Source organism: Rana temporaria, chromosome 12, assembly GCF_905171775.1.
Source record: "Rana temporaria chromosome 12, aRanTem1.1, whole genome shotgun sequence".
Lineage (NCBI taxonomy): Eukaryota > Metazoa > Chordata > Amphibia > Anura > Ranidae > Rana > Rana temporaria.
In genome coordinates, this window is record NC_053500.1 from 54012783 (window position 1) to 54035595 (window position 22813).

Here is a 22813-nt window from a genome sequence, read left to right on the forward strand (position 1 = left end):
ATCCCCCAGCAGCACCTGCAGATCTCATACAGTATGAGCAGCTTCCCCCAGCACAGGCATTCATGAAAAGTGCCAACCATGCACCCCCTTTTTGTCCCCCTCCTCTATTCATTCAAGCAGTACTATCTGTTTCTGCAATTAAAAGATCTTTATGAATGGAGGAAGGGTGGATAAATGAAAGGTTCACCTCCCCATTCATATTTTTATTGTGGTAACCAATATGGCACCTATGAATGGAGGCCGGGAAGAAAGGGCAGGCATGGTCAACACTTTTAACAAATACCTGTGACAGGTACAGCCAGTGGCGGCCTCCCCATACGGGGCGCTGCCCCCCTAATCCGGATCAATGGATTTTTTTTAAGCACATGATTAGAGCCTGAAGCTCTAATTGGCTTCAAAAAAGGGCTGGCTTGGGGCGCAGAGCACTGTGCCCCGAGTCCACCCAGTTGTGTGACAATAGCAAATTAATATTCTCTATTGTCTTCCTGCTTCTCCTCCTGGCCAACCAGCAAGCAGGAGGAGCGCAATTGGCCTAGAGGAGAAGTGATCATATTGACCGGGCAGGGGGAGGATGAACAGAAAGATCCGGGACTCAGGAGATGGCCACCCAGAGCGATCTCTCAGTGCTCTCTATCTAAAGCCTTACTGCGTGAGTACCACGGGGGGAGGGCGTGGATTGTTTGCCACCCCCCGGCTGGATCACCAGCTTCCACTGGGTGCAGCCGTTTATATTATCCCCACAGCACCAGAAGATCACAGCTGAGGCATCCATGAGATGAAGAACTGAAAATTTCAAGGAACATAGCAGCCACCAGCACACAGGAAACACTTTACTCGTGATAAGTACTGTTCAGGGTGCCAAATAAAAAAAATCCCTAAACATTAGCATTAAAACTTGGGTTAAACAGTAAGGGGATCTATTTATAGAGGAACTGCAACTTGCATCAAGCTTGGACAGTTAAGTTAAGGACAAGCTTAGTTTTGAACCTAATTTACATTATGTATTATTATTATTAATATACATGATTTATATCGTGCCGCAGAGCTTTACAATATTAAGGGAGACAATACAGCAACAATACAATTCAATGCAAGAGGGTTAGGAGGGCCTTATATCTTACAATATCATAGCATTGATTTTTAGAGCGGCAAACTAGAAATAGGTACATTTTTAAGAACTAGCAAACAAAATCAGTAAATCAGGATTGTTTTTTTTTTTAAAGTAGTAATACCGACGTACTCTATAATACATATTTATATATGCCAATGTTATTATTAGTATGGTATATTAATGCTAAAATATATTTATGTAAATTGACAATTTGTCGAATTTTAAAAATTGAAACTCAAAATTCCCCCAAAAAAAGCAAACTCATGTCCTGTACACACGACCGTTTTCCCCGTTGGAAAAAGTCAGATGAGAGCTTTTTGTCGGGAATCCCGACCGTGTGTATGCTCCATCAGACTTTTTCCAAACGGAAAAACTGCTGGAAAAAGATAAAGAGCAGGTTCTCTATTTTCCCATCGGGGAAAAAAATCAGATCGGAATTTCCTATCGTGTGTACAAATTCCGACACGCAAAATTCCGCAGAAACAAATCGACGTATGTTCAGAAGCATAGAACTTAAATTTCTCGGCTCGTCGTAGTCTTTTATGTCACTGCGTTCTTGGCAGTCAAAAGTTTACCGAACTTTTGTGTGACCGTGTGTATGCAAGGCAGGCTTGAGTGGAATTCTGTCGAAAAAAACATCCAACTTTTTTCAGACGTGATAACCGATCGTGCATAAGTCTTCAACTGAGCTTCAAAGCAGAACTCCATTTTTTTCGGCCATCACTGAACTCAGAAAACTGATGACATCTGGTGACAGAAAGGAATTACTGCAGGGCCTGTTACAGATTAAATGTAATTACTGTAGCAAAAGTTGTTTTTTACATTTAAAATAGCTGGGAACATGGGCCCAGATTCTCGTACATGGGCGTAAAACTCCGCGGGCGTAACGTATCTCATTTACGTTACGCCGCCGCAAGTTTTACAGGCAAGTGCTTGATTCACAAAGAACTTACCTGTAAAGTTGCGGCAGCGTAGCGTAAATCACCCGGCGCAAGCCCGCCTAATTCAAATTAGCCGGGTAGGGGGCGTGGAGCATTTAAATTAAGCGCGTTCCCGTGCCGATCGTACTGCGCATGCGCCGTCCGGAAAATATCCCAGGGTGCATTGCTCCAAATGACGTCGCAAGGACGTCATTGGTTTCGACGTCAACGTAAAATGGCGTCCAGCCCCATTCACGGACGACTTACGCAAACGACGTAATTTTTTACATTTCGACGCGGGAATGACGGCCATACTTAACATTGGTTGCCCCTCATATAGCAGGGGCAACCTTACGGAAACGTCGTAACTTCACTGCGTCGACCGCGCGTACGTTCGGGAATTCGTGTATCTAGCTAATTTGCATACTCGACGGGGAAAACGACGGAGGCGACACCTAGCGGCGAGAAAAAAAATTGCATTTTAGATCCGACAGCGTAAGAGCCTTACGCCTGTCGGATCTAATGGATATCTATGCGTAACTGATTCTAAGAATCAGTCGCATAGATACGACGGCCCAGATCAGGACTTACAACGGCGTACATGGCGTTGCGCCGTCGTAAGGCCTTTGTGAATCTGGGCCATGGAGTTCTTTGATATTTTATCTGTACGAAAAAATGTATAATGTGCAAACATCTAAAACCCTGCTTTTATGCCTGAATCCTGACCTGTTCTGACAAGAAGTCCTCCAACACTGCTGAATCTTAGCCCTCGTTCACAGCTGTGTGACGTCCCACAAGATTTTTACAGTTTAAAATTGCATTACAAGTCGCACATTGTTTGTATACACCTTATACTTTTTTGGATGTTGAAGATGAATTTACAATTTTTTTTACATTTGTTTAAGTTCATGAATTGGGACTTATTATTTGCTTATAGGATTTTTTTTTTTTTAAAAAGCTAATTTTATTATGTTATTATGTTGGTGATTTTTTATGAAATGTAAATTTTGCATTTATTACACATTTGTGCACTTGAGATTTTTTTCATTAATTTATATTAGAGTTTTATGCACATTAATTATGGTATGTAGTGCATTGAAATTTTCCACATTTTGTCATGTTACAACCAAAAACTTAAATATATTTTATTAGGCGCCATGCAGTCAGCCTCCAGAATGGCTTACTAGTTTCACAGATCTGTTACCTTCTCATGTGATACTATTTACTTGCTTTTATTGTATTGCAAATAATGTTAATTCTTTCTGCTCGTCTTGCTAAACCTCAATAAAAATATTGAACAAGAAATGTTTTTTTTTTTGCAATTTTATGTGATAGAACAACACAAAGTGGAAGTGGAAGGAAAATGATATATATATATATATATATATATATATATATATATATATATATATATATATATATATATATATATATATATAAATAAATATCTGAAAAGTGCGGGATGCATTTGTACTCAGCCCCCTTTATTCCGATACCCCTAACTAAAATCTAGTGCCAATTGCCTTCAGAAGTCACCTAATTAGTAAATAGAGTCCACCTGTGTTTAATCTAATCTCCGTATAAATACAGCTTTTCTGTGAAGCCCCCAGAGGTGTGTTAGAGAACCTTATTGAACAAACAGCATCATGAAGGCCAAGAACACACCAGACAGGTCAGCGATAAAGTTGTGGAGAAGTTTAAAGCAGGGTTAGGTTATAAAAAAATATCCCAAGCTTTGAGCATCTCACAAAGCACTGTTCAACCCATCAGCCGAAAATGGAAAGAGTATGGCACAAATGCAAACCTACCAAGACATGGCCGTCCACCTAAACTGACAGGCCAGGCAAGGAGAGTGATAATTAGAGAAGCAGCCAAGAGGTATCCATGGTAACTCTGGAGGAGCTGCATAGATCCACAGCTCAGGTGGGAGAATCTGTCCACAGGACAACCATTAGTAATGCACTACACATATCTGGACTTTATGGAAGAGTGGCAAGAAGAAGGGGTTAGGGATAGGGCTAGGGTTTAGGGTTAAGATTTTCCCTTGAAGATCAAGGTCAGGACTTAGGGATAGGGTTAGGGACCTCCCCAAAGGTCGGGAGGCATGCCCTCAGAGATCAAAGGTCAGGAGGTGTGGCTTACCTTCATCCAAGATTGTCTACCAAGTGTTCTAAAACAGATAAGTTAGGGTATGAACCATGTCGGGTAATGAACCAATTTGAGGAAATCATTAGCGCATGCTTTTGCGCTTTGCGCAAAATACTTTTATTAGGCTCACGAGCCATTGTTGAAAGAAAGCTATAAGAAGTCCCGTTTGCAGTTTGTGAGAAATCATGTGGGGGACACAGCAAGCATGTGGAAGAAGGTGCTCTGGTCAGATGAGATCAAAATTTAACTTTTTGGCCAAAAAGCAAAATGCTATGTGTGGCAGAAAACTAACATTGCACATTACCCTGAACACACCATCCCCACCGTGAAACATAGTGGTGGCAGCATCATGTTGTGGGGATGCTTTCCTTCAGCAGGGACAGGGACGCTGGTCAGAGTTGATGGGAAGATGGATGGAGCCAAATGCAAGGCAATCTTAGAAGAAAACCTGTTAAAAGACTTGAGACTGGGGCAGAGGTTCACCTTCCAGCAGGACAACAACCCTAAACATACAGCCAGAGATACAATGGAATGGTTTAGATCAAACCATATTCATGTGTTAGAATGGCCCAGTCAAAGTCCAGACCTAAATCCAATTGAGAATCTGTGGCAAGACTTGAAAATTGCTGTTCACAGACGCTCTCCATCCAATCTGACAGAGATTGAGCTATTTTACAAAGAAGAATGGGCAAAAATTTCACTCTCTAGATGTGCAAATCTGGTAGAGACATCCCCAAAAAGACTTGTAGCTGTAATTGCAGTGAAAGGAGGTTCTACAAAGTATTGACTCAGGGGGGCTGAATACAAATGTACCCCACACTTTTCACATATTTATCTATCACATAAAATCCCAATAAAATACATTTACATTTTTGGTTGTGACATGACAAAATGTGGAAAATTTTAAGGGATATAAATACTTTTTCAAATCACTGTATTTTCTATCATGTTGTATTAATTTAGCGCCACTCTATTTGATTTATTTTTGCACCCTATTTGTGCCCATGGAACTGTGCCCATAAAACTGTTCATATCAGTTCGACTCCAACTTGCACCGATTTGAAAAAGTATCCTGCACTATTTTTGGCAATTTCATATGTGACGTGCATAGACATCTGTACATGAAGTCGCACAGATGTGGGCAAGCCGCACATGAAATCACACTGACGGCAGCTTTGAAATTGTGTTGAAGTAGCGCAATTCCAAAGCCGCATTCAGTGTAAAAAGGGGCTTAGTGATGGGCCAATAGAAATGTGTGGGAAAGTGGGAGGTAGTGGAAAACTAGAAACGTCAGAACATTTAGTACATTTTTCAAACGGCAAATAGAATAAAAGCTGCAATTTTAATCAGTTCAAACCTTTTAAACAGGACCCTATGTTTATGTATTTCATTTTTGCTTGCAGTTCTAGAAGTTTAAATGGTTAGTTCACCTTTACTGACTTTTTCCAAAAACATCAAGCATCACAGTGTTCTCAATATATTACCATGCAGTGTCCATTTCTTAAAACAATGCTTTTTTTTTTAAGCTTTTCATTTCATTGCCATCCACTGTCTGTCCTGTAGATGGCAGTACATAATGAGAAATTAATTTGCAGCCCAGGAAACCCACAATGACCACTTGGTTACATATTTTCTACCCATGCATGTGTAGTCCACACTCTCTCTCACAGCCCATTTCTGCATGTTCTCATTATTAAAGTGTAAATGTATAAATAAAATATTTTTAGTTTTGTATAAAGTAGGGAAGAGATTAGAAGCCCTCTCAGGTTTTTATTGCTGTCTGTACCCCTACTAGGTAGATTTGTCCTCTCATGTCCTGGTGTCCTTTAAATTAGAAGTGATAGGTAATCCAACAAAATGTCAAAAAAACTAAAGTTAAGGGGGAATATTTCAAGAGAAGAATTCCCTTCACTTTGTAGAGATTTTCTTTGACTTACCAGAGCATCACTGGCCCTGCCCCTCCCTGCTGGCTGTGAAATAATGGGTATCGTTCTGCACAGCATGGCGCACCGCTGCCAGCCTTCCTCCCCTGTATATCCCTCACTCTCAGTGCCATTATCCAATTTCGGGGCAGCGTGGGTTCAAGGACCAGGTGCTTTGGGGAAAGTGCAGGGGCCCCCATGCAACTGGGGTCCCTGGGCAGTGCCCAGGTGTGCCCTCTCGTTAAGACAGCCCTGAGTGGCCCAGCCAGAGCCCAGACTTAAACCCAACTAAACATCTCTGGAGAGATCTGAAAATGACTATTCACTGACTCTCCCCATCCAACTTGATGGTCTTGCAAAGAAGAATGGAAGAAACTACCCAAAAATAGGTGTGCCAAGCTTGTAGCATCACACTCAAAAAGACTTGAGGCTGTAATTGGTGCCAAAGGAGCTTCACCAAAGTATTGAGTAAAGGCTGTGACAACTTAGGGATTTTTTTCATTTAGAATTTTTAATAAATTAGCAAAAATGTCAAACATACTTCTTTCATGTTGTCATTATGGGGTATTTTTTGTAGAATTTTGAGGAAAATAATTAATTTTAATCCATTTTGGAATAAGGCTGTAACATAACAAAATGTGGAAAAGGTGAAGCGCTGTGACTACTTTCCAGATGCACTGTATATTTTACAGTATATATAAAGTGGTAATTTTGTCAATAGCCCTCAAATAAACTCATTGTTTCACACGAGGCGTAGCATTTTGTGGTGTTACCTCACCCAAAGACACGAGTAGCAGACTATCTTTGTTGTTTTAAACAATCAGGAAAAAATGTGTTCAGTCATCACAAAGCTGAAAACCTCCTTCATTTTATCAAAACCAGTCTTAGAACACAACGTCAGAGGTAGAGATAATCATGCACAGTTTATTCAGTTTTCTTATTTTCCAGGTATGTGAGGTCATGAAAATGTAAAATAGCACAGGAATGGAGTCATCGCAGGCAGATGTTTCCTTTTCCGTAATGATGGACGACGAACATAAGGTTCATTAGGAAAATGATATAAATATATACCAGTGGTATCACGATAGAACATATACTTCAAAAAGGCTGGCGACAGCATGCATTCTGTAGAAGATCCCAAAAGGAAGGCCAATGTTGACAATAGAGGTCCACATTGTGTTCCCATAGAAGTTCAGCTCCCGGTCATTGTCAAACTTAGGACGGGCGCCAAAGGCAGGGATGATCCAGAACTAAGTGAAAAGGAAACATTCATTAGAGACAACTTCTGGTATAGTCCAGAACTTCGAGATAAGGAAACGTAAAAATTCATATTAAATACAAGTTATTGTATGATTCAGAACTAAGCATGCGGTCCAGATCCCGAACTTCAAAGTGCAGTAAAATCCAATCGAATTTATTGACAGGTTAATGCACTTACAAGTATCAGAAAGATTACAGATCCAAGCCCTGCTGCAGGAACCAGCTGCAGGCATACACAATGACATCCAAAGATCTGTTTCGGAGCCGATCTTGTGACGTCATCACGTACGTCAGCATCTGGTTGATCTGTAATACTACTGTTGATCTGTAATACTACTGCATTAACCTATGGGGACCGGATGCGTGCGGCCGGCGGGCGTGATCGCCGCCGGCCCCACGCAACACACAAATCCCTGTGCTGTCAGAGGAGACAGATTGTGTGTTTCTACAAAGTAGAAACAGCCATATGTCATCTCTCCTAGTTAGTCCCTTCCCCACACAGTTAGAACGCAGTGAGGGAACATAGTTAACTCCTCGATCGCCCCCTAGTGTTAACCCCTTCCCTGTCAGTGACATTTATACAGTAATCAGTGCATTTTTATAGCACTGATCGCTCTATAAATGTCAATGGTCCCAAAAAATTGTCAAAAGTGTCCAATCTGTCCGCCGCAATGTCACAGTCACGATAAAAATCACAGAACGCCTCCATTAGTAAAAAGAAAATTAAAAAATCATAATAAAAATGCCATAAATCTATCCCCTATTTTGTAGTTTCTATAACTTTTGCACAAACCAATCAATAAATGCTTATTGCGATTTTTTAACCAAAAATATGTAAGAGAATACATATTGGCCTAAACTGAGGAAGGAATTTTATATTTTTTATATATTTTATGGAGATATTTATTATTGCTTTTTTTGACAAATTTGTCGCTATTTTTTTGTTTATAGCGTAAAAAATAAAACCCTCAGGCCTCGTACACACGACAGAGATTCTCGGCAGAATTCGCCGAGAAACTCGGTCAAAACCCGGATTCTGCCGAGAATCTCTGTCGTCTGTACAGTTTTGGCTCGATGGAGCCGCCGAGGAACTCGACGAGAAAATAGAGAACATGTTCTCTATTTTCTCGTTGTCCTCGTTCTTCTATGGGAGAAGCCGGCCCGCCGAGCTCCTCGGCGGCTTCATCCCAAAACTCGACGAGGAACTCGACGTGCCAAGCACGTCGAGTTCCTCTGTCGTGTGTACGGGGCCTCAGAGGTGATCAAATACCACCAAATGAAAGCTCTGTTTGTGGGAAAAAAGGTACGTCAATTTTGTTTGGGTACAGCATCGCACGCACCGCACCGCGCAATTGTCAGTTAAAGCGACGCAGTGCCGAATCGCAAAAATGGGCTTGGTCAGGAAGGGCTAAATCCTTCCGGGGCTGAAGTGGTTAAGCTTTAACAATGACTTTCCATAGGATGTCTCTTGAGAGGAAGGGAACCATTCCAGGTGGAGTTAAAATACAAGTTCACGAGAAAGAGAGGCCTCTAATGCCTCGTACACACGATCAGGCTTTTGCCCGACCAAACTCACCTCGGAATTTTGTTTTGTTTTCCTTTAACAAAAAGATTTAACTTACAATGATGTTGGAAAACAGCAAGAACAACGAGAGCTCCTTTACAATCCTCCTATTCCAATTCTTGCGGGTCCTCCTTGAACTAGAGTGTGGGTTTGCGTCAACTTCATGCCCATGTTCAGCTCCTAAATGATTGTCCTGAGAATCTGTGGCCACTGTATTGACGTAAATTTCAGGTCTGCCATTATGTTCCACTGCGTTGTCATGATCCTCGTGTTCATCGTGAGCTGCCTGTCTGTGAATTCCCTCAATAATAAAGATGTTTTGAACCGTGAGTTGGACTATCATAAGTATTGAGTACACCAGGTTGAGAACGTCTCTGAGTTCTTTGGCAGCTGTGGCAATAACCGCTATAACTGAGAAATATTGTATTATAAATTTTCCCAGAGCCGCTATTATGAGCAGGCCAACATCAAGGCTACGTGTAGGGTTCTTGTGGCTGTCTGCATCCCTTTCTTCAAACCTAAAGATTATGGAGCCAGCAACACAGGCAAGAGACATGAGAGCGAAAGCCACAATGTGGAAAATGTAAAACATTTTCAGAACTTGCTCCTTGGTCTCAGATGAGATTTCAATTTCATAAATGATAAATATAACCAGACCGGCTATAAAGACCCCAACTCCGAGGATAACGCCTACAAAGAGTCTCGGCAGACGTACAGAATGATGTGAGGAGTGGGAGTCGTTATCCAATGTGCGACCCACATTCTTCCACATCACGTAGGACAGGGCTGAAGCAAACAGGCTGTACTCGATATTGAAGGGGTACAGATACCAATATCCAGTCTCAAAAGATTTACAAACAGCGCTGTCACAGGAACATCCAGAAGGTGCAGCTGTAAGAAATTGGGAAGATTGTGTTAGGTACATGTAGGCATATGGAAAGAGAGAATCATCATTATCCTAAATTGGATAGCTGACAGAATAAAGAGACACAGATATAAATGCAAACTGACACGTTTTAAATCAATGCTAAGTCCCTGGTCACATCTAGGCAGGGATACTGGTAAGGGGTACCACCGGTCCTCCACATCAGTTCAGCAGGGAGGCCCAGGCAACAGGAGGAATCGGATCATGGACAGGAGAGAGTGACCAGTGCGGCATGGGGGGAACTAATCCCCTGTATGTCTCCCCCTGCAGCAGCTGAAGGCTGACTTCATCTCCTCCCCTTCCCACCAGATTTCCGCTGCTGCAGGGGAACTACAAAGGATCCGTTCTAGTAAATGCTCCCTGCCACACTGATCTTCTCTCCTGTAAATAATCTTCCTTCCCTTGGTACCATAAAAGTACACTTGTAATATTAATGTGATACCTTTGTAATCATGTGTATAAAAACTTTCAATTGCGTAAAAATAAAGGAGAATAGTTATTTGGAAAGATGCGGAGTGTATTTTTTTTGTGTCTCTTGCCTACTGCAGTAGCTATTATTAATTTGGAACCACTAATCAATATGAGGATAGGAGTTGCCTATATAAAAAAATCCAGAATAGTAGTTGATACTGTTTTTGGAATCTATAAATCCCCCTTCGCTTCGCACATTCTCCCCTTTAAGGGATATGTGAGGACCCCTTTTCAATATACAGTAAAACCTTGGTTTGAGAGTAACTAGATTTGAGAGCATTTTGCAAGACAAGTTACTTTTTTTAATAATTTTTGACTTGATATACAAGCGATGTCTTGATATAAGAGTAGCGTCATGTCACAACTGAGTATAAAAGAGAAGAGAGGTGCCTCTAAGGCCCCGTACACACGACCAAACATGTATGCTGAAACTGGTCCGCAGGCCAGATTCAGCATACATGTTCGGTCGTGTATAGGCGCGAGCGGGCCGAATTCCAGCAAACATTTGCCCCGCCGGGCCTTTTCCCAGCGGGCAAATATTCCTGGACGTGTTTTAAAACCGTCCGCTGGAATCCTGCCCGCTCGGACATGTACGGTCGTCAGTACAGACCTACCGTACATGTCCGAGCGCCCGCCGACCCTCGCATGCGTCGAATGACTTTGACGCATGCGTGGAAGACTTTAAATGGCAGGCCCGCCCACGTCGCCGCGTCATCGTCGCGGCGACGACGCGGACACGCCCCGCGTAGTGTTTACGCGCGGACTTCTGTACGATGGTTAGTACAACCATCGTACAGAAGCCCTCTGGCAGGCATGTACGGTGAAAACGGTCCGACGGACCGGTTTCACCGTACATGTTTGCTCGTGAGTACCCGGCCTTAGTGTAGCAATATAGTTATATTAAATGAAGGTACAACATTTAGCAACATATTGCTACACTTCGAGGTGCCTCTCTCATCTTTTATACTCTGTAGCTCCTGCTGGACTTTGCTTCCAATCCCCTTGTGGAGACTTCCATTTGTGGATGGACATTTTATGGTTACACAACCTATCACATTACTATAATCTTTTTACATGAACTATAAACTGAAGAACTTATGATTAAATGGTTGTGGACCGAATCATTTGAGTTTCAATTATTTTGTATGGGGAAATTCGCTTTGATATACAAGTGCTTTGGATTACAAGCATGTTTCTGGAACAAATTCTGCCCGCAATCCAAGATTTTACTGTACTCTACCTGTTGTAGGGGATTGTGCCAGTATTCGATGATAGCCTCTCCTCCCACATAATCTTATTGGTTCATTATAATTCACCTGGTGCACTGTCATGCCACGTACACAAGACCGTTTTTCTTGACAAAAAAAATGCCATTTTTTTAATTGGTTGTTAAAAACGGTAGTGTGTAGGCTCCAGAGCATTTTTCTCAACGTGGCCATTAAAAATTTAGAACCTGCTCTATTTTCTCGTTGTTTTTCACGTTGTCGTTTTTCTCGTCATGAAAAACGGTTGTGTGTACGCTTTAACGACGGGGGGGAAAAAAAGCGCATGCTCAGAAGCAAGTTATGAGAAGGAACATTTGCATACTCAGCCTAAAGGGTGGCACCATTTGAATGGAACTTCCCCTTTATAGTGCCATTGTACATCACCGTGCTTTGCTGGAGCATTTTTTTTCACAATCGTGTGTATGCAAGGCATGCTTGACAAGAATCACGTTGATAAAAACGTTGTTTTTTTCCATGACATGAAAAATGGTCGTGTGTATGCAGCTTCAGTGTTCTAATAAGAACAGTTGCAGGGCCTGCATTCATTATTAACCCTTGGGGAGTATCTAAATTCTATATTCTAAACTGAAATTCCTATCACATGGGGTGCCTAAAACTTCACTTGTATCTTACTGCAGACTTTGGAGAAAATCAAGGAGCCAATCACACAAACATGACACCTACAGTTTGCCATATTGTGTTGATTTTTAAAGAAAATTTACAGGGGTTGCTGAATTAAAAGGGAAGATCGTTTTTTAATAACATCAAATAATAATGAGTAGGGCCCTCTGATCTTTCCTGTATTGATCTGTATTGTAACTGTACTGTCTGTCCCGTGTTGTAAAGCACTGCGCAAACTGTTGGCGCTATATAAATCCTGTATAATGATAATAATAATAATATTGTTTTTCTGAAATATCTCAATGAGGAAGCCATACTGAATTTTGGCCACTAGATGGAGCTGATGATACATGGGTCAATCTCTTAGATTTTGTTTAGCTTGCACTGACATTGGTGAAAGAATTATTTTATAAAAAGATGCTTTTTTGTCATGATCCAAACAAACGTGAGGGACCAGAGTCATATTGTTTTATAATCATTTGTAGCATCAAAAGTCATGCGAGACAGGAAAACATTAATTCATATTATGCAAAGCATGTTAACAATGCAGTGCTTGGACTTAGTTTGGAACATGCATAGCTTTCTAACAATGCAGTGTGAAAGGAAGGCCCAATGTTTAATTTGCGTGCCTTCACAGCGACTGTTTTTAAAAATGCCAGCCTATATGTCTGAATCTCAATTAGCACAGATACAATCTAGACAAAGGCCCGAATTCACGTAGAATGACGTATCTTTGTGCGGGCGTAACGTAGCAAATTTACAGGCAAGTGCCGTATTCTCAAACGAAAGTTGCGGCGGAGTAGCGTAAATAGGCTGGCGCGAGCCCGCCTAATTCAAATGTGGTAGATGTGGCGTGTGTTATGTTAATTTTATGTGACCCCACGTAAATGACGCTTTTAACGAACGGCGCATTCGCCGTCCGTGAAAGTATCCCAGTGCGCATGCTCCAAATTAACCAGCAAGAAGCCAATGCTTTCGACGTGAACCTAAATGACGCCCAGCCCTATTCGTGAATGACATACTCAAACAACGTAAAATTTTACTTAACATTGGTACGCCGCATCTACGCCTCATATAGCAGGGGTAACTTTACGCCGGGAAAAGCCTAACGTAAACGGCGTATCTGTACTGCGTCGGCCGGGCGTACGTTCGTGAATTCGCGTATCTAGCTGATTTACATATTTCTAGGCGTAAATCAGCGTACACGCCCCTAGCGGCCAGCGTAAATATGCAGTTAAGATCTGACGGCGTAAGAGACTTACGCCGGTCGGATCTTATACAAATCTATGCGTAACTGATTCTAAGAATCAGGCGCATAGATACGACGGCTCAGACTCAGAGATACTACGGCGTATCTGGAGATACGCCATCATATCTCCTTTGAGAATCTGGGCCCAAGTGTCTACATGCCAAATAGCACAGTTATGCCGCGTACACACGATCGGAATTTCCAACAAGAAAACCGTGGATTTTTTTCCAGTGGAATGTTGGCTCAAACTTGAGTTGCATACACATGGTCACACAAATGTTGTCAGAAATTCTGACCGTCAAGAACACGGTGATGTACAACACTACGACGAGCCGAGAAAAATCAAGTTCAATGATTCCGAGCATGCATAGGATTTTTGCGCATCAGAATTGCATACAGACGATCAGAATTTCCGACAAGAACTTTTGCCGTCGGAAAATTTGAGAACCAGCTCTCGAATTCTGACAGAAAATGTCCAATGGAGCCTACACACGGTCGGAATTTCCAACCAAAAGCTCACATCAAACTTTTCTTGTCAGAAATTCCGATCGTGTGTATGCGGGAAAAAAAAGTAATGTCACCTAGAGATGGGAGCGCTCGTTCTGGTAAAACTAGCGTATGTAATGGAGATAGCACATTCGTCACACTGTAACGGACTGAAAAGCACAAAGAGTGAAAAGCGCAAATCGTCTTGATGTGCCCTTTCAAGACGGTGCATGCGCCGTTGAAGTCGTTGCTCGGGGAATTTGCAAATATCTCGTGTAGGTCTCGGAGATATTGCAAGCACCTACAGGTAAGCCTGTAGGTGTAACTTGTCCCAGAGGGTTTACATCTACTTTAAATTCAGGCTGCGTAGGCACTCTTCTGGCTCTGGAGGGGTGAGTGTGGACCTGGGGGGAATTTGTTTGCCGCCCACCCCCAAAAAAGTTTAGCAACAGCCGCAACTGTCGGGATTAGTGAAAAGGCCCCAAAAACAATGGAATGATGGAACAGGGGTCAGGAGGCCCTTCATGGTTTCTTGCAACAGGGCACTAAAGGTTCTAGTTACTACTCTGGATATTAGCATGCTGGCATAAGGAATGATGAATAGTAACACCTAACGCATCATTCCCCTGTACCTGACGTCCATGACAAACTTGGTGCCAAGTGAATATATTTTTATGATCTACAGCACTCATTACAGCCATAGACCATGAACTCCTGGGTGCTGCAGTGAAGTGATAGATGATGCCTTCAAAACACAAAGTTTTAATAATTAGATATTGTAACAGACCTATGAACTATTCTGCCTACAGAGGACTGCATGACTTGTATTCTGAGCTCAAAGGGTTAATTATACAAGGGACTTTTTCACTGCTGAATGCTAATATTCCCTTTGCATAGCTAATGGACTCTCCTTTGTGTAGTTAATCCCCTCAACATGCGGAGGCTGTTATGTGGGAGTGTATAATTGTTTTAAAGGTTAATTGAATTCTATTGTCTGATCAAGTCATGATAAATATAAGGTTGGAGCCGAACGTCTAGAGACTGATTGGCTCAAGGGAATGTCATTATTTCAAAGTATGTGTGTGAAGGGGGGGGGGGGGGGGGCGGAGAGTGTCATTGTTCATGTAAGTTTGTAACCATATAAAAAGCGAGGTGAAATGTGCAATAAAAGACAGTCTTGTTTGACCCTTCAACGTAGCCTTGTCTCGTTCGGGAAGGGGAATTCTCTCTCTCTTTCTGGATCTATTGGACGGGGATACCGGCGGTACTTGCATATCGTAGCTTGCCAGGGAAAAGGACTTCTCCAACGGCTGAGACCCTCTCCCTAGCTGGGTAGCCGTTACATTGGTTGGCAGCACTGGGATGGTCCTTTTATCCAAAGAGCAAGTGCTGAATGGAGTCGCAGTACGCCAGGCTGAAAAGATCCACACTAAAAGATCTATTGGAGAGTCGTGGTAGGAGCGCCAGCAACAGACCACGGAGGGAGCTGATAGCAGACCTGCTGGAGCTGGACGAAATGGATGGATCCATGGAAGGAACTGAGCCCCTTGTACCGGTCAGCGAGGAAGATGTAATTACTGGGATTGTACAGCGAAGATTATCCTTGTATCCAGAAACGTCTGTGGAACTAATCAACCAGCTGTTCCGGGAAGCAAGGGAGGAGATACAAACGAAGAGGGGACAAGAACTGGAACTGGTAAGAGCGAGACAGCCCATTACACCTGAAGTTCCTACCCCCCCACCCGTGGCTACAGGAAAGAAAATACCGTTCACTGCATTTAAAGCTTTTGTAGAAAGTGAGGAGGAAATCGATGGATATTTGGCGGATTTTGAGAGGCAGTGCTCACTACACCAGGTACCACCAGACCAATGGGTCACTATTTTGTCGGGGAAATTGTCGGGCAAAGCCAATGAAGCCTTTCGGGCTCTCGCTCCAGAGGATATTTTACAATACCAGCAAGTTAAGAAGGCGCTGCTAACCCGATATGCCGTAACGCCAGAAGCCTACCGCCGGCGCTTCCGGGAGTCCAAGAAGAAGGCTGTGGACTCCCACATGGAATGGGCCAACCAGTTACAAAGGGTGGCATTCCTTTGGGTCCAAGGGTGCAAGGCCAACACCGGGGAGGAAGTATTGCAGCTGTTCCTAATGGAACATTTCTTCCAAGACCTGGCCGCAGACATACAAGACTGGGTACGAGATCGCCGTCCCGCTAACTTAAACGAGGCGGCTCGGCTAGCAGATGAGTACGCGGAGACAAGGAAAGTAAGCCAGGGTACTACGCGGCTGGCTCAGAAGGTAGAACCGCGTACTCCAACCGTCACCCCACGCCCAGAGTTTCGGGCTCCAGTCCCACCACGTCCTCAGGGGCCTAGCAACTACCCCCGGGATTCGCCTAGGGTGACGTGCCATCACTGCATCGACACGGGACATATTGCTCGTTATTGCCCTTTGAGAGCTACAGATAACAACTGGAGACGCACAACACCCAACACAGAGGTCACTCCATCACGTCCCTCTGCGGCCCACTGCCTGGAGACCGAGGGGGGCCCTGAGGAATGCCTGGGAATTTGGTATGAGGCAGACCCAATACAGCTACCTCTCCGGATAACCGTCAGCATCACCGTCAGGAGGTACGGGTGAATGGACAAGTAGCACAAGGCCTAAGAGATTCCGGGACTACTATCACTCTGATTCAAAAACATCTGGTAAAGCCAGAGAATGTGTCCACTCGCACAGTTGCCGTCCGGGTCGCAGGGGGTGCTGTATTTCGCGTACCCACCGCCCGGGTGCACTTAGACTGGGGAGCCGGGTCAGGAAAGACCACAGTTGGTATCATGGACAACCTACCTGCTGAGGTGGTGCTGGGCAACGACATTGGCCCTCTGACTTCGGCTTATTTACCTACACCTGCTGCTGCTTGTCCCGTGACCACCCGCGTTGCTGGAATCAACTCGCTTGCTGCTGAGACCCGGGTAAGACTACCTTCCCCGACATGTACTGTAGATCCGGCACAATATCACAGTCTAAAATGGGAATGTGACAAGTTGGCCAGTGAGAAATCAGAGATGCAACGACACTACGTCATGTATTATGAGATGTCCCGTGGCTTGAACATTGAAATGCTCAAACAGGCGGAAATTGTCAAAAGATTAAATGGGATTTGCATCCAGGTGGTGCCGTATCTGTCCCAAGAGCATCAGCAACAGGTTTTGGGAGCCATTGAGAGAGCAAAGCAAGTGACTGTTCCAGAATTGAATTCCATTATTCACCTTCACCATCAGCTACCGACCTGGTAAGCCAATGGGACGGCCGACGGACTGTCCAGGCAAACGGAACTTTTACCTTAACAGCAGACCGAACATCCCCAAGTTGACCCGAAAAGGATCAATCCGGGTCTGCCGGAGTGTTCCGCAAAAGGGGAGTAGTGTAACAGACTTATGAACTATTCTGCCTACAGAGGACTGCATGACTTGTATTCTGAGCTCAACGGGTTAATTATACAAGGGACTTTTTCACTGCTGAATGCTAATATTCCCTTTGCATAGCTAATGGACTCTCCTTTGTGTAGTTAATCCCCTCAACATACATAGGCTGTTATGTGGGAGTGTATAATTGTTTTAAAGGTTAATTGAATTCTATTGTCTGATCAAGTCATGTTAAATATAAGGTTGGAGCCGAACGTCTAGAGACTGATTGGCTCAAGGGAATGTCATTATTTCAAAATATGTGTGTGAAGGGGGGGGGGGGGCGGAGAGTGTCATTGTTCATGTAAGTTTGTAACCATATATAAAAGCGAGGTGAAATGTGCAATAAAAGACAGTCTTGTTTGACCCTTCAACGTAGCCTTGTCTCGTTCGGGAAGGGGAATTCTCTCTCTCTCTCTGGATCTATTGGACGGGGATACCGGCGGTACTTGCATATCGTAGCTTGCCAGGGAAAAGGACTTCTCCAACGGCTGAGACCATCTCCCTAGCTGGGTAGCCGTTACAGATATCACTGGCATACATTAGCATAGGACATCAGCAACCATTTATTGGCTACCAATGCAATGTTTTGGGGTCGCTGAGAAGCCCTCCCTGAGGCAGACAACTTATCTGAATAAGGGGTCCTCAGCATCCCTAAAATTTTGCTTTGCCATGTAGTAGTGAATAACAGGTTTGCTTAAAACCTAAGCTAATGTTGTGCCAATCAAATCTCTATGTGTAGGCTGGGTTCGGAGAACATGTGTTGTCCAGCCTCCCCCGTCACTGTAACTCTTGAAATGGCATGTTGGCACGTTGGCATTTGATTAATTTACAAAAAAATCGAACTTTTAATAAACCTTACTGAATTGTTTGACAGAAATGTTGGTCATACTCTAGACTGCAATGGAGCCTCCCTTTAGGAAAGTTTACCAATTGGCTGGGATGGGCCCTCAAAAACACTCAAGTACTGAATGGGCTTCTTCATCCAATGCTTGTGTATTTGAGTCAGTACCTTAGCTCAAGATATTTCTACTTTCTATTTATCTGAGTAATATTTGCTCATTTTACACAATCTTACCTTTCACCAATCTATGGCCACCTTCACTTGGAGTCTGATGAAGTAATTCATCAGTCACAGCTGCAATCCATATTGAGAGGTTGGTGATTAGAGTCAGCATAAGGCCAAACCTAAAAAACAAGCATTCATTAAAAAAAAACCACTAAGATCCAAAAAAATGCTTTTTGAAAAAATGCTTAAAACCTGACAAATGCCTTGATGATTATTCTTAGTTTCATATAGAGCAGAGATCTCCAAACTTTTCAAACAAAGGGCCAGTTTATGGTCCTTCAGACTTTAGGAGGGCTGGATTGTGGCCTGCAGGGGCAGAAAATGTCGGCATCAGTGAGAATAAATATGGCCTCAGGATTGGTGGACAATAGGAGGAGTAGTGCCCCTATTAGTAGGAGGAATAGTATCCCATAGATGGTATCAGTGGAAGAAAGAGTGCCCCATTGTTGGTGTTAGTGGGAGGAAAAGTGCCCCACATCAGTGGAAGGAATAATGCCCCAAGAGCCGGATAGAAGCAAAGGTCCACATTTGGCCCTCAGGCTGCAGTTTGGAGACCCCTGATATAGAGGATTTGATACTTCTGTCAGGGTTTTTTATTGCTGTCTGTCACCCAGTTGGGAACATTTCACCTGAGACACCAGGACAAACAATGAAGGATAGACGGTGCCACTGGGTTAGTAAGGCACACAAAGCAGTAATAACCTGAATTAAATTCTAGATCTTTCCCATCTTGAAAAAAATAAAAAAAAGATTGTTGTAGTTTGTGTGGTTTGCCACCACGTTCTGATGCAAGAAGAAGTAAGATCATGGAAAATTGTATCAACTACTTAACGTAATTTTCCTTTCCTGACGCCAATACATGGCAGCATACATATAATATAGCTCCACCCCTATATCTACCCACAGGACCTGTTTAGCTCTATAAAAGTCTGACTGAGAGCTACCTCCCCCATTCTCTGTATAAAGCACAAAGATCAGAGGGAGGGTTTGTATGCTGCCATGTATTGGCATTAGGAAAATTTAAATTACGGTAAGAATTTGATAACATTTTCCATTTTCCTGATGCTAACATGGCAGCATACATATGATAAATAATGAGCTTTTGAGAGGGAGGGTTTAATGCTGCAAACGTAGTCTTTATTTGACAATAGACATAGAAGCTTAGATAGTTTTCCTCCCAAACTCTACTCTAGTAAGAGCTGCTGAATCCACCCTGTAGTGTTTTAAGAACGTGTGATGGGATGACCAGCTAGGCACTTTGCATACTGTCTCTAGAGACACTCCTGTCCGTGCCGCCCAAGAATAAGACATTGTCCTGGTTGAGTGAGCTCTAACCACTCCCCACGGATCCTTCCTGGCCGCTCTATATGCCCGGTGAATAGTTTTGACTATCATGGCCGAGATGGTTCTGGTCGAGGCCTCTTGCCTTAAAATTTTCCAGTAAGTATGCCACGTGAAAAGCACAGTAGAAGCGCATTGCATTTGGGGTGCCCTAAAAGGATAACGGCACCTTAATGGGCGTTGTGCAGAGATTTCATATGTATGCTGCCATGTATTGGCGTCAGGAAAAAATCTTATCAATTAGCATTTTTTCAGTACATGAAAAAAAAAAAGCTGTAAGGAGCATTTTAGTAGCATTTAGAAGCAGCTATGAGCTTTTAGGAGCGTTTAGGAGCATTCAGCTTTTTTTTTCTGCTCCCCAAAAACTATTTTTTTTCTGCTCCTAGATGCTGAAGCTCAAAAAATGCTAATAGCCTAAAGTAGTGCATATGGACACATAGGATTACACTATTTAGCTTCTAAGAGCAGAAAGAAAAATGCTTATAAAAGCTTCTAGTGTGCACTGATGTATTAGATAAATAAGATCATATGCCATACATGGAAATGACGATAGGCCCTGTTGGATGCATTCATAAATACACAAAATATAACTGAATACCAACATAGGTAATAACACCAGGGATTGTTGATCCTGGGAATATCTGATTGGCTCCTTGGGGATCTAGAAATAATTTTTCCGATACTGGAGCATGCTTCATAGCGTTTTTTTTTCTTCCTATGAATAAACTGTAGGTATGGGATTGTGCGCATGGAGGATTTCAATTTATTTATTTTCCTGTTGGTTGAACTAGATGGACCTTTTGTCTTTTTTCAACCTGACTACAAATAAATGGCAGACCTGATCTTCTTTGGACATACAAGCTAGGAATGTTCTATACCTGGTATTGTGTTTCTGTATATTTATTGATTGAAACTTTTATAAACACTATTGAAATAAAAAAAGCACAAAATATTCTTGTCCTTATTCTTGTCTCATTTTTGATTTTTTTTTTGGTGTTGTTGTATAGTCGTTATGTTAGGATTTAGGGAAATATGAGTGCAGGAATGTATCTATATGGGTGTGATAAATTACAAGGGGAGTTTTAGCAAATAATTTGTGGTTATGTAATTCGATAAGACCAGATTTATACATGTATAAAATGATAAATGGGTGGGTATGGGTTATGTAAGATATTGTAATATTTGTATTGTTTTGTGTAAAATTAAAACTTATAAATAAAGATTATAAAACGTATCCTTGTCTTACCTGGTGAAATTCATCTGGACCTGAACACAGTCTTTACTGTATACCCAGAGAAAGTATGTCTGTGAGTGGAGATAAAAAGTATACATATTAGCAACAGCTAAGGGTCCATAAGATCATAAAATCTGCAGAGATGTATATTCCTGTTAGCCAAAGCCCGAGGAATCACTGGGCCCGAGAAAATGATTCAAAGCACAGTTACTGAGCCGTCAAAGACAGCTCTCTATCTCTAGTAATGATTGAGAGCAGGACTGGTTGCCAATCATGTGACCACTGTGACAGCAAATCAGAGAAACCCAACGTTTTTTTTTTGCTGTCTCTTCTGGGTAGGTTCTCTCTCTTCTTGTCCTGTGACCACTGTAATAAGAAAATAAATTAGTGAGAAATCCAATATTTCAGAGTTGTCACCAGAACAAGAGGTTAAATCTATGAATAAGGACACGTGTTCTGGTGACAACTGTCAAAATCGGTCAAACTCCTGTTACACATTCAGGACAGGAAGAAAAGAGAAATCTCCAGAAAGGGACTTCAACAGCAAAAAATAAAGAAATTCAATTTAACCACTTAAAGACCGAGCCTCTTTCTGAGATTTGGTGTTTACAAGTTAAAATCTTTTTTTTTTGCTAGAAAATTACTTAGAACCCCCAAACATTATACATTTTTTTCTAACACCCTAGAGAATAAAACGGCGGTCATTGCAGTACTTTGCGCAGCAGTCTTACAAGCACACTTTTTTTTGGAAAAAATACACTTCTTTGAATTAAAAAATAAGACAACCTTAAAGTTAGCCCAATTTTTTTATATTGTGAAAGATAGTGTTATGCAGAGTGAATTGATGCCCAACATGTCATGCTTCAAATTTGCTCCCGCTCGTGGAATGGCGACAATGCTTTTACCCTTAAAAATCTTCATAGGCGATGTTTAAAAAATTCTACAGGTTGCATGTTTTGAGTTACAGAGTAGATCTAGGGCTAGAATTACTTCTCTCGCTATATTCATATGCAGGTGCTACTCATGTATGCCTTCGCTTCTGCACGCGAGCTTGGTGGGACTGGGCGCGTTTACATTTGTTTATTTATTTTACCTTTTATTACATTTTTTTTTACACTGTTCTTTTAGAAAAAAAATTATGTAACTTTTATTCCTATTACAAGGAATGTAAACATCCTTGTAATTGAAAAAAAAACATGACAGGTCCTCTTAAAATATGAGATCTGGGGTCAAAAAGACATCAGATCTCATATTTACATGAAAATGCAATAAAAGAAAAAAAAAATGTCATTTGAAAAAAGAAAAAAAATGTCCCTTTAAGAGCATTGGGTAGAAGTAAAGTTTTGACGTTGCATCCGCCCTGCAATGATATGAAGATGGATAGAAAAGTACGGTATATCATATTTGCCTAACAACTTATGAACCGGCCACCGTCGTTATACATCAGTTTTTTAAATCATTTTGACGTAGAATACCAGGGTAATGGCGGCAGATAGCCTCTTTCTGATAAAAGTGGTTTTTGCCGCAAGATCACTTTTATCAGGGGTGAGAGAGTGCCCCCTCCAGCCGGGCTCCGGTCATCCCAGCCGCCTACTGAAGCTGTCGGTAGTGGCGGACCCAATCACATGAAGGAGTGGCGAGTGAAGGAAAGATGGCCTCCGCTCGGCTCCATACCATTGGATGGTGGAAGTGACGTCAAAGTCACTTCCGCCCAATGGTCTTAAAGGGGATTTTTTTTTTAAAAGACATTTATTTATTTATT

General features: G+C 42.3%; 1 protein-coding gene across 2 annotated transcripts in view; it reads right to left on the reverse strand.

Annotated features, from left to right (window-relative positions):
* Positions 1–7005: 7005 nt before the first annotated feature.
* Positions 7006–22813, reverse strand: part of LOC120919311 (proton channel OTOP2-like) — a 57869-nt gene continuing 42061 nt past the window's right edge. For both annotated transcript variants that reach the window (XM_040331405.1, XM_040331406.1), the window contains 4 exons: positions 21064–21122; positions 18486–18595; positions 8984–9816; positions 7006–7351 (listed from right to left, as the gene is read on the reverse strand). In XM_040331405.1, coding sequence (XP_040187339.1) covers positions 7181–7351; positions 8984–9816; positions 18486–18595; positions 21064–21122 — 1173 coding nt within the window. In that variant the 3' untranslated portion in view covers positions 7006–7180. The remainder of the gene's footprint in view (positions 7352–8983; positions 9817–18485; positions 18596–21063; positions 21123–22813) is intronic.